The sequence below is a fragment of the Engystomops pustulosus genome, chromosome 9, assembly GCF_040894005.1.
Source record: "Engystomops pustulosus chromosome 9, aEngPut4.maternal, whole genome shotgun sequence".
NCBI lineage: Eukaryota > Metazoa > Chordata > Amphibia > Anura > Leptodactylidae > Engystomops > Engystomops pustulosus.
In genome coordinates, this window is record NC_092419.1 from 97,752,395 (window position 1) to 97,764,524 (window position 12,130).

The 12,130-nt window shown below is 46.4% G+C and overlaps 1 protein-coding gene across 1 annotated transcript; it reads left to right on the top strand.

Moving 5' to 3' along the window:
- The first annotated feature begins 1,680 nt into the window (after positions 1-1,680).
- Positions 1,681-11,328, top strand: DOLPP1 (dolichyldiphosphatase 1). Its single transcript, XM_072124369.1, has 8 exons — positions 1,681-1,881; positions 4,638-4,738; positions 4,823-4,907; positions 5,324-5,423; positions 5,964-6,062; positions 6,143-6,271; positions 7,557-7,646; positions 9,194-11,328. The coding sequence occupies exons 1-8, from the start codon at positions 1,806-1,808 to the stop codon at positions 9,228-9,230; spliced, it is 717 nt and encodes a 238-aa protein (XP_071980470.1). The 5' UTR covers positions 1,681-1,805; the 3' UTR covers positions 9,231-11,328.
- Positions 11,329-12,130: the final 802 nt, after the last annotated feature.

Sequence of the window (12,130 nt, forward strand, 5' to 3'; positions counted from 1 at the left end):
GAGTGAACTGACATGCTGAGTTAACGATGTGAAAACGCACTAACTAAAAACGGCCCAAAAACGGCCTAAAAACGCCACGTGTGTCTTCACCCTTAGGGTGAAGACACACGTGGCGTTTTTGGGCCGTTTTTACTAAGTGCGTTTTCAGATCGTTAAAAACGCATGCGTTAGAAAACGCATCCGTTTTTTAAAACCGCATGCGTTTTTTGAAAACGCATGCGTTTTTGTCCGTTTTTCTTTGCGCAATTTCGGAAAAACGGACAAAAACGCATGCGTTATTAAAAACGGATGCGTTTTTTAACGCATGCGTTTTTAACGATCTGAAAACGCACTTAGTAAAAACGGCCCAAAAACGCCACGTGTGTCTTCACCCTTAGGGTGAAGACACACGTGGCGTTTTTAGGCCGTTTTTAGTTAGTGCGTTTTCACATCGTTAAAAACGCATGCGTTTTTGACCAGTTTGAATTAAGATAATTGGTCAAACCTGCCAAAAACTATGTGAAAACGCACTAACTAAAAACGGCCTAAAAATGCCCCGTGTGTCTTCACCCTGAGTCTTGGGAAAACAAAGATAGAAAATGGTCAACCTGCATTCAGCAAATCACTTGGTATCGTAGTATTTTAATGTAATTTTATGAGGTAAAAATCTCTAAAAACACAAAATTTTATAATTACTGTGTGAACATGTTCGTGTTATGCTGGATTGCGTTTTATTGCTTGCATTTTAGTAAGGGAAATTGGGGGGGGGGGGGAAGCACAAAACTGCGTTGTGAACATCTCTTGATATCGTAGTATCATTTTAATGTAATTGTGTGAGGTAAAAATCACTGAAAAACACAAAATTATAAACACATTTATGAGATTATCCTCACATTGTGATTCTCTAAATGCATTTTAGTCTGGGAAAACTGGAAAAAAAAATCATAAAATATTTGATGGTATAATTTCACAAAAAAGGCAAAATTATTTGTTAGCTCAGATTAATAAGGAAGCATTCACGTGTTGCGTTTCGGATGTGCTTAAAAACACATGTGGGAGGGGCCAGACCTAAATGTATGTGCGTTCCCACTGAAACGCATGCGTTTTGGAATAAGCAACACAAAACAAAACGGCCGTATGTCAGTAATCTTAAACATGTGTTGTTCGTTCCAAAACGCATACGTTTCGGTGAAAATGCATATGCGTTTGGGTCTGGCCCCTCCCACTTGAGTTTCGGATGCGTTCAAAAATGCATCCAAAACGCAACGTGTGAATGCACCCTTATTCAACTCGCAGGTAAGCTGCGAGCAAATATTGCAGCACGTATCTATCACTATGCCGCCATGCACTAAATGGCGGTTTTAAGGGGGGAAAAAAAAACCTCCCCCCAAAATCATAAACTTTGCGTCTATATTTTATTTCGGTCTGGTGCGATTATATGTTGCCCATTATAACTAAACTTTACACCACAAATTTAGGATAATTCAATGTCCCAGATTTCGTCAAAATTCTGTGTAAAAGGGATGTAATAAGATATTAAAGTAAAATATTATAAATGTGTTTTTATTTTATTTATTTTGGAGCATGATTGTGTGTGACACTGGGGTCCCATAGCCGCGCGCCGCTGTCCCCTCACACACACGCGCGCGCGCGGTTTTGCTCCCTCATAATTTTGTTTGAACTTCCCGCTCACTGCCCGGAGCTTCGCCGCCGAGCGATCACGTGGTGCAGCGAAATCTCGGTCATGTGACCGCGACGTCATCAAGGTCCTTCAGGAGGATGGGAACCAGCCACTACCGTCTCCAAACGCCCGGTATCCGGGTAAGATGGCGGCCGTAGAACAGTGCTCGCTCTCAGCTCAATGGCGCCCGGTTTCCCTCACACACGTTGAATACCCTGCAGGTAAATGACGTTCTTCCCGCTCCGGCGCCTGCGCTCGCAGACGGCTGATAGAAATTGGTTTGAAGGCGAGAATTAATGGCGATATTGTGATCCCTTTACGGGACTGTCTGGGCTGTGCGCATGCGCAGTGAGGCCAAGGCTGATGCCTAATAGCTTGGGGGCGCCAGTACGCATGCGTGACGCACTTCCACCCTGTACCTTGTGTGTGGACAGTGGCTGCAGGTTATGGCGGAGGCAGTGCAATGCAGCTGCTGTGTGTCCACATTACATTATGCTGAAGAGCTGTACATGCGGAGGGGAATGTGTCTACCATGTTCCTTAAGTATTTGAGAACATTTTTGCCTCTGTAGACAATTCCTTTAACTGATGTGTTATATGTTATACGTGGTGAATACGTGTCTCTGTTTACAACTGACCACCTCCCAGTCTTGCGTGGGACTTATTTTACTACTGTAGACATCTATCTTACCGTACAGTGGGTTACTTGACTCTCTACCTGCATATACGGACAAAACAGAGTGGTCAGTGCTCATGTCTGTAGGTAGGTAGGTGTTTTAGTGTCCTCAGTCTGCCAGCTGTCAGCTAAGGGTATGTTCACACTAAGGAAGCCCTTGATACGGGAAACAAATGTCTGTCTGCCCTCATCTGGTTAGTTTATATTAGTACATATGAGATCTCATAGCCCTTCACCCACTTTTAACAGGGCACGTAAGATTTAAAGGGGCTGTCAGCTGGCCCTGTGTATAGGTAGCTGCTTCTGCTTAAAGGATATTTCCATTTTTTTTGTCCCTAGAACACTTCAAAGATGAGTGGCTGTATCTATAATAAAGGATACTTTATTTACTCCAGACGACATGAACAGACTCTCTAAAGAATGGAATTAAAGGGGTTTTCTTGGCTAAAAACATTTATAACGTATAAAGATACTCCGCATCAGATTACGGGTGGTCCAGACAGCTCTTTATGTGTAGTGGTCAGATCTGGTTACTGTACATCCGAGCTTGGTTGCAATGACTTGTTTTGGCCACTACACAAAGAGCGGCACTGTCTGTTTCCTCCACTGCTGATATGTGGAGGTGCCATGACTTATATAATGAGTCCCCATAATAGTCTAGTCCTGAAATTCCCCTTTAAGTGTCGGATAGTGATTCCATAGGAGCCGAGTTTTTCCTAATCCAACAGACATAAATTTGACTTGTAAATCGGCGTCCTGTCCCGGCAGCTGTGAGTGTGAGACAGGATGACGTAGGATGCGGCTGTTCATGGAGTTCAGCTCCTTCCTCCGGTCCCAGCTATCTGCTAGCACAAGAAGGAAGGGGACTTGTGAGTCACGTCTTATCAGTCAGCTGCCGCACTCACTTTTCCGTTGGGGGTTTGCAGATATTCGTGTTGGAGCCACCCCCGCTAACGCCGTGCTCTTACATGGTAGAAAGTGTTTTCGGTTTATAATAAATTTCAGATTAGGAAATGGCGCCCCTCTTACCTATGGGCTGTGCCTGGTATTGCGGCTTAGCCTCATACAGTATATCAATAGGGTGTGATCCTGTGGGCAGGGGATACATTTCTGATTGCTGGGGGTCCTACTGCTGGAAATCAGGAGAACAGATTCATGGTCCTTGGTCGTGTGTGTGACCACTCCTCAATTCACATCATAATAATAATAATAATTTATATAGAGATTATGCAGATTAGTCCCTGTCCCCAATGGGGCTCACAATCTAATCATCCTACCAGTATGTTTTGGAGTGTGGGAGGAAACCGGAGGACCCGGAGTAAACCCATGCAAACACAGAGAGAACATAGAAACTGTCTGCAGATGTTGACCCTGGGACTTGAACCCAGGTCCCCAGCGCTGCAAGACTGTAATGCTCACCACTAAGCCACTGTTCTGTCCCCTATATTAAAAGAGGGGATGAAGTGTTGATCATAAGTGAAGGTTTGAACCCACGGACGATCTGCAAGAATCCTGAATACCAAATCTGCAACTGTTTGGTGTATGCAGCTCCTATGTAGAGCAATGTATCTCCAGACTACAAACAAACCTTGCGTAGTCTGATCCCGCAATTTCATCTAATCCCGACCTACGGATCAGGATTCTTTACAGGGAGGTTGTCTCTTCCCAGAGCCCTGTGACTGATTGGGGGGGGGGGGGTTATATACAATCCATTTGCCATCTTCTAGGACCCCCCCTCCCTCCTGGGCAGACTGGATGTGACCGCGCTCCTCTCATCTGGATGCTTCTGCTCTGTGGTTTCCCTGAATATTTCATGTGGTTTTTAATGGCTCAGCAAAACTGACGGCCTCAATAATTCATGAGGTTGTTCCTCTACGCTGCAACTAAATAAGTCACTTTTATAGGACGCCGGGAATTTAACCAGATGTGTTCTGTCCCAGCCTGAAGAGGGCGCTCATACCTTCCTGCTCATGCAGGGGGTTACATTGAATGGGTCACCTGGCTTTTAGAACTGCCTGTGGATTACATTGGTTCCCATTGTCATCCCGGGTCCCAGCATTAAGACCCCTAGCAAGGACCTGTGCATGGGCCATCCCCTTTAAATTTAGGCACAAAAACCAGCAGAGCTTTGTATAGCTTTTTATTGGTTCTCCGTCATATGGATATTATCTCATAGCATTATATGAACTAGGGGTAGCAACTAAAATTGATGGGGACCATGTAGCACCCTTCTGGGCATGTTGTAAGCCTCCTGGTATAACGTGTGTATACGGGATGTTATAATGTTCTCCCCTCCATCCAGGAGACGTCTACGGGCAGCTGCTGGCCTACCTCAGCCTGGGACCAGTCTTCATTCTCATCAGTTTTGTGACGCTTATCATTTTCAAGAGAGAACTTCACACGGTGAGAGTCTATTGCAGCCGCCCCCTTACACCAGAGGTCGCCAGACTCCACATCACAGTCTCCCATTATATTTCTCTGTTCTAGATTTCCTTTCTGGGGGGACTGGTAATGAATGAAGGAGTGAACTGGTTAATTAAGAACATTATACGAGAGCCCCGTCCGTGTGAAGGTAAGTGCGTGCAGGTTGGTGGCTGCCACTCGCCTTATCATCATTCCTGCACCTATAGGATACAGGGTATGGATTAGGATTACTAGAGTTGGGGTCATTGAGTTTGGGATCAGGTCAGGGTCACTAGGTTTTGTATCAGTGGGTTAGGAGTAGCGGGGTCAGGGGCATGAGGCTTTGGATTTATAGGATAAGTCAGGGTGTTTAGGGTTAGGACTTGTTGGGAGAGACTAGAGTCAGTGGTGAGGTTTAGGGTCAGTGGGTTTGGGAAGGACAAGGTCGGGGTCAGTGGGTTAGTGGTAAGGAAGTTTGGGATCAGTTGGTTTTAGGATAGTGAGGGTTGTAGGGAATAGGAGTAAGGGTGGCAAGGGTTTCTGTCAGTACGTTACCTGGATGTTGTTATTCTTCTGTCTTCTTAGGAACACACACGACGGTCACCACAGAGTATGGGTTACCTTCCAGCCACGCGCAGTTCATCTGGTTCTTCTCTGTCTATTCATTCCTCTTCCTATACTTAAGGTGAAAAACATTTGGGGAGGATTTACTTCCCCCCCCCCCCCCCCCCCTCACCTCCATGACAAGTGACACCGTGGGGACACCCCGGCCCGGCACATTTACTATATTTCTTATACTGAGAGCACATTGTGCATCCGCCGGGGGGATATCAAGTCTCGCAGGTCATACATGACAATGTTTAAGAATTGACAATGAAGCAATCAAAGCATTTTGAGTGTGTTTTTCACACGCAGACAACGAGTATGAAAAAGACCAATTGCTGTGGTCTATCCTTTCTATGGCAATTGATCAGTGAAAAACACGTTGCATGTGTTGCAGAGTGCAATGCACTTTTGATGCATCTCCATGGATTTGTACAGTAAAGCATGCTTAAATTTAAATTTTTAATTAAAAAAAAGTCAGACAAAACCCAATGAATACAATGGGTCAGAGTGCAACGTGAGTTCTGCACGACAAAAACACTGTACGCAGAACGTGTGTGTGTGTGTGTGTGTGTAATACTTCAGCGTCTTATACTTCACCTTGTGACTTTGTCTCTCCCAGGATGCACCAGACAAACAATGCTCGGTTCCTGGACTTGCTCTGGCGCCATGTCCTGTCACTGTGCCTCCTGACAGCAGCGTGCCTGGTCTCGTATAGTCGGTATGTACTGTGCCTCTTACCATTCCCTACATGAGGACGGAGTGTAACGACTCATGTATTGGTATCCGATTCTCCTGCAGGGTGTATCTAATGTATCACAGCTGGAGCCAGGTCACGTATGGGGCGGTGGCAGGAAGCGTCTTGGCTATAGCGTGGTTTGCCATCACCCAGGAGATTCTTACTCCGCTGTTCCCTCGAATTGCATCCTGGTAAGTTTTTGTCATAAAATGGATATTAAAGGACCCTTCTTGAACAAACTGATAGAGCCGACCTAAAGCCCAGTACACACCTCCCTTATGTCTTCAGTTATTCTGGTGCAGGTCTCTCTGTAATTGCTAGAAATACTTGCACCTGTGTACAGCGGTGTGAACTGGGCCCAAGTCCTGTGGTTGGGAAGAGGTTAATAAACACTTTTTCTTCTGAATGTAAGCAGATTTCATCAATTTGTTTACTTTCAGAAACCTTTCATTGTCAGATCTACCTGGCAGGTCTGAGATGACCGGCAGATAGAACGGAGTTGATAATCCACTTTGAGTATATGAGGATTATCAGATTACTCTAGATTATAGTGCAGCCGTCATGTATAAAACTTGTAGCCTAGAATATGGGCGTCTTCTGCTAGATGGCGGCCGCTGCTGCTTCTGAGACCTTGTGGAAAGTCTAATATGGGGCATATACCACATGGGGTATATAAAAGAATATCTTGCTAAAAAGTGCCTCCGCCTTATAGTTGGAAGTTCAGGAGGATCCAGCACTGCCGGACCGCTGTCCTGGAGATTGGGCGAAGCGCTGCTAAAGCATTTCACCAAATCTCTGTAAGAGGAGTACCTGTGCACCGCTCTCCTCTTCCTCAAACCGAACAGTTGTCTCTGTGCGTATGTAGCAGAGCTTTCTCAGAGGTGTTTGTGTGTGTGTGTCCAACAGCGGATATTTCATTGGTTTTGATTGTTGTCCATATCTGGAGTGTGTTTTATAGTCCGAATATTACAGTACTCACTAAGTACCAGCAGGTCCTGCACATGGAGAGTAACAAGGGGTCCTATGGGCTGCAGGGGATAGGAATACAGTAGTCTATAGGGGGATCTGTATACTACCGTATATATTCGAGTATAAGCAGAGTTTTTCAGCGCAATTTTTGTGCTTAAAAAAAGCACCGATCTGCTTACACACCGGTATATAAGCCCCCTTGCCCCCACACAAGTCCTAGCTCTGCTCAGACTATGTCGTCGGCAAGAGGCTGATGAGCCGCCAGCACACACGGACCCGTCACTGACTGACAAGGTGATTACAGAGTTTATTATTTTTATGCGCAGGGTAGGGAGGCTGGCTATCTACTGGAGGGAGGCTTATGCATTTCTTACCCTAGGCTTATATTCGAGTCAATAGGTTTCCCCAGTTTTTTGTGGTAGAATTGGGGGGCCTTGGCTTATACTTATTATTCTTATTACATCCTGAGTTGTCTCTCCTCTTACTGTCGTCTCTTCCTCCTCACAGGCCGATCTCAGAATTTTTTCTTATCCGTGACACCAGTCTAATTCCCAACATCTTGTGGTTTGAATACACAGTCACTCGGTCAGAAGCCAGGTAACTATTAAAGGGGATGGAAGCAAAGCTGCAGGGGCGGCAAACTGGGCATCTGCCCATGGCCCCCTATCCTAGAGGGTCCTCTGCATGTGGGCAGCGGATGTATTGCTTCTCTAACACCCCTTGGTTGAATGCCAGGGTGAAGATACTTATCATCTATAGGCAGTCCCCAGGTTACGTACAAGATAGGTTCTGTAGGTTTGTTCTTAAGTTGAGTTTATATGTAAGTCGGAACTATGCATTTTATAATTGTAACCCCAGACAGAATATTTTTGGTCTCTGTAACAATTGGATTTTAAAAATGTTGGATTGTCATAAGAACCAGGAGTAACACTAAATCTTAATTACAGACACCAGTGATAAATATTAAAGCTGTTTATTGTAGCCTAGGACTAAAGTACAATAAATTACCGTTTGTAACTAGGGGTCGTCTGTAAGTCAGGTGTTCTTAAGTAGGGGACCGCCTGTATCTGTCTAGTTATCTATCTAGCTTTAGTATATCTATATATCTTCTATCTATCTCCGATCTATTCTCTTTCCATTGATCTTTTATCTATAAATCTTTCATATTTATCATCTATTTCCTATAAAATTCTCCTACAGCACCAGATTGTCTCCCCATACTACTGCACAATAATATTACTGTGCAGTTTAACCCCTTACTGACGCAGCTTTAAAAGACCGGGCATTGTTAGCAAATTTTCATGAGTGCCAGTTTAAGGGCCATAGCTTTTTTTTTTTTTTTGGTGTGTGTGTGCTACCTTAAAAATTTTTTGTGGCGTTTTTTTTTTTTTTCTGGGACACACAGAGCTAGTTAAAAAGGTAGTTAAAAATTTTTTCCCCCATTTTTATTTGGGGTTAAAAGTGGAAAAAAAGGATTTTTTTGTAATTTTATAGTGTGCTTTTTTTTTTTTTTTTTTTTAAGTTTTCAAATTAATTCAAAACATTAATGGATTCCCTATTTTGTTCTGGTGGTTTTGATATATAATATGTTGAGTCTCGGGTAAACGGGGCGACTATGGCAGTGCTTTTTGCAGTGTAACGGGGGATTTAAAAAAAAAAAAAAATATTCTATTGGGAAATGTCATTGTATTTTTATGAGTTATTTATGAATGTTTTTTTTGTCTGTGTTTTTACTTAAAAGAAAAGATCCCTGGGGGACATTTTCACCCCGTTTTTTTTCCTTTTCTTCACAAGTTTTCCCCTGTAACTGAGGCATCTATAAGAACAAACCCAGCAGCTCTTTTTAGACCCTACGGTCACGTGACCGCCATGTCTAAGTAGTTGGCGGTGGCGAAGGGAGAAACTGTAACAAACCGCATCTCCCTAGGGTCTCTGGGTGCCTCTGACACCTGCAGCCCGGGTCCTGCAGCGACGTCTGCAGATTTCGGACCTGTGCCCGCTGACGTCTAAAGTCAGTGGACGAGCCGAGAGGAGTTAAAGGAGCCTCTTACTGACTGTGACTGTCCATTATCAGTTGGATTTGTGCCTTTGCGTTTTATTCATCATGATTAACCGTAATTAAATTTATTTTTGGACTTTTCCAGGAGCAGACAACGTAAACTCGGTACAAAGCTGCAGTGAATCTCAGACAAATAGACTGACAGGGTTTAGGGAATGACGGCAGCAGGATCCAATATTCTGGCAGTCCAAAGGAACTGAAGCGCGGGACGGCCCATGGCGCACTGAAGACTAAAAACTGACGGACCAAATAACAAAAAGCAAATGGGGAGTGCGATGGAGCGAGGCCTTGTCTTGCCAGTGGCCGCCCTGTGCATGTCAGGACCGGGGCTCTCCAATGCACGCAGTCCAGCCGTCCCCTCTCCAAGACGGATTGATGGAAATTTGTAAGAGCTAAGGTGTCATTTTCATCCCCCCCCCCCCCTTAATAATTTGTTTTTTTTTTTTTAGATGATCAAAAGAAATCTATTATTCTGGCAAAATCTGACCCATTTTTATTGCATGGATTCTCCACCTTTTATTTATTTATAAATATTTTATATATAAAAAGAAATACATTGAAACTAATAAGTACAGGCTGGAATATGCTGCAAGTCGGCAACTTTTTTGTGGGAAGGGTGGTGAGGGCTGTAGGACTTACTCTCCTTTATCTAAAAGAGAGGCACTTAACCCCTTGTGCTTCGACAGACTAATCTCAGTTGCTGATTTTAATAATCCTGCCGCTACCCCCCCCTTCTATGGGCTTCAGCTCCGCTCCCCTCGGTGCCTATTGGTGATGATGGACGGCCGGAGGGCTTAAAGCAATTCCTGTTGCACTTTTGAACAAGGTTTCCGATTTAAGGACTATAAATAACCCTTTTAACACTAGTGATATTTTTTTTAATTGTTTGTGTAAAAAATTGTGAAAGTGGGCAAAAAAAAAGTGAGATCATGTCGTTTCTAATTTGCAACTTGTCGTATTCCAAGGAGAGGTTGTAAGGAGCTGGATGACTGTAGCCTCCTATGTGGTCTGTCTCTTACCTTCCATTGAATATATCTACACCAAAGGGTGGTCCAGGGGAGGAGGCAAAATCTGGTTTATCCAAGGACAAGTGTCAGCAGGTGTGACCCCAATCCCTGCCTGTGTGTCTGACAGCCCTATTGTCCAATCAGGAGCCTGCTAGAGCAGGGGGAGGGTCAAGGGAGTCCTGGAGCACATGTGGGCAAGGTTTGGACCTGTTGGGAGTGAGGCCTCTATACTGGCAGCAAGTCCTTATCCTGCTGGGATTTAGTCCCCAAATTGTCTGACCTCCACCCTGTTTTCAGAAATCTTGAATTGAGATGCACCCTCCTGAGCTTTAGCTGTGACCCACCAGTTTTAGGGTCCTTTGCTCCAGTTGTTTGTCTTGACCACCCATTGATCCTGAGGCACTTTGTTCCAGGCCTGTGCAGGATTTAGTGGCCTAGTTCAGTTTTAGGTTCGGTCCGGTAAATCCCACACGTTTTGGTCAGACACTAAAGGTGATGCCACACATGCCGTTTTGAATCAGTTTTTAAGCAAAAAGCATGCGTTTTACTTAAAAACCTGACTCAAAACCCCATGTGTGGCATCACCCTTAGACCCACTCCAGTGTGGATGGCTACAGCCACGCCATATCCCAGAGAAGACCACCCACCTGTATCCATGGCCAACATTTCAACCAAAACCTGCCCCAGCAGTTGTACTGGATGTCGTCACAGTGTGTTATGACGTGAGGTGCAGCGTTACATCTGTACAATATTATACGTGTGGAAAGGGCTTACAGCAGGTGGATGCGCACATCTGCCGCGTTCTTTCATTGTCTGTGATTATGTGTCCTGTGTGGACCAGGGGGCTGCATGGGAGGCCCAAAGTTCACCCCCACAAATGTACACCTCAGGGGCTCAATTCATAGGTAAAGGGGGTTGTCCAAGATCACAAAATAGGGTCCACTTCCCAGAACAGCATCACACGGCTATTGGTGATATCAGCTGTTGCTGCTGGGCCCCATTTATTAGTTTCTAATTATGGACAATCCCTTTAACACAATATGGAGGTGTCTATTGCTTCAGCTCCATGATACAGCCCCCAGAGCGCAGGTTGTGACGTACCAGAGGCTCCGGGCACAGACTTGTCACTCATGTTTATTCTGTTCATATGTGAGTCCAATGAATTGAAACATGACATTTTTATTTTAAAATAAAAATATGCAAAATGCTACAATTCTGGTGTCCGTGTGGTGTCTGTTCCTAGAGGCGGCAGCATGTGGAGGGCTGGGGCGGGCGCTAGAGGAGGAGGAGGCGGCGGCAGCATGTGGAGGGCTGGGGCGGGCGCTAGAGGAGGAGGAGGCGGCAGCATGTGGAGGGCTGGGGCGGGCGCTAGAGGAGGAGGAGGCGGCAGCATGCGGAGGGCTGGGGCGGGCGCTAGAGGAGGAGGCGGCAGCATGCGGAAAGCTGGGGCGGGCGCTAGAGGAGGAGGAGGCGGCAGCATGCGGAGAGCTGGGGCGGGCGCTAGAGGAGGCGGCGGCAGCATGTGGAGGGCTGGGGCGGGCGCTAGAGGAGGAGGAGGCGGCAGCATGTGGAGGGCTGGGGCGGGCGCTAGAGGAGGAGGAGGCGGCAGCATGCGGAGGGCTGGGGCGGGCGCTAGAGGAGGAGGCGGCAGCATGCGGAAAGCTGGGGCGGGCGCTAGAGGAGGAGGAGGCGGCAGCATGCGGAGAGCTGGGGCGGGCGCTAGAGGAGGAGGAGGCAGCATGCGGAGGGCTGGGGCGGGCGCTAGAGGAGGAGGAGGCGGCAGCATGCGGAGGGCTGGGGCGGGCGCTAGAGGAGGAGGAGGCGGCAGCATGCGGAGGGCTGGGGCGGGCGCTAGAGGAGGAGGAGGCGGCAGCATGTGGAGGGCTGGGGCAGGCGCTAGAGGAGGAGGAGGTGGCATGCGGAGGGCTGGGGCAGGCGCTAGAGGAGGAGGCGGCAGCCTGTGGATGAATGCTGCAGCCTCTTTACTCCCTGCCAAGCACAGCGCTGTACATTGC

What these genes read in the sequence shown, in the direction of transcription:
- DOLPP1 (XM_072124369.1), top strand. Translation starts at nt 1,806, where the DNA reads ATGGCGGCCGTAGAACAGTGCTCGCTCTCAGCTCAATGGCGCCCGGTT. An exon ending in TTCCTCTTCCTATACTTAAG is followed by an intron (nt 5,424 to 5,963) that starts GTGAAAAACATT and finishes TGTCTCTCCCAG; the next exon opens with GATGCACCAGACAAACAATG. An exon ending in TGCCTGGTCTCGTATAGTCG is followed by an intron (nt 6,063 to 6,142) that starts GTATGTACTGTG and finishes ATTCTCCTGCAG; the next exon opens with GGTGTATCTAATGTATCACA.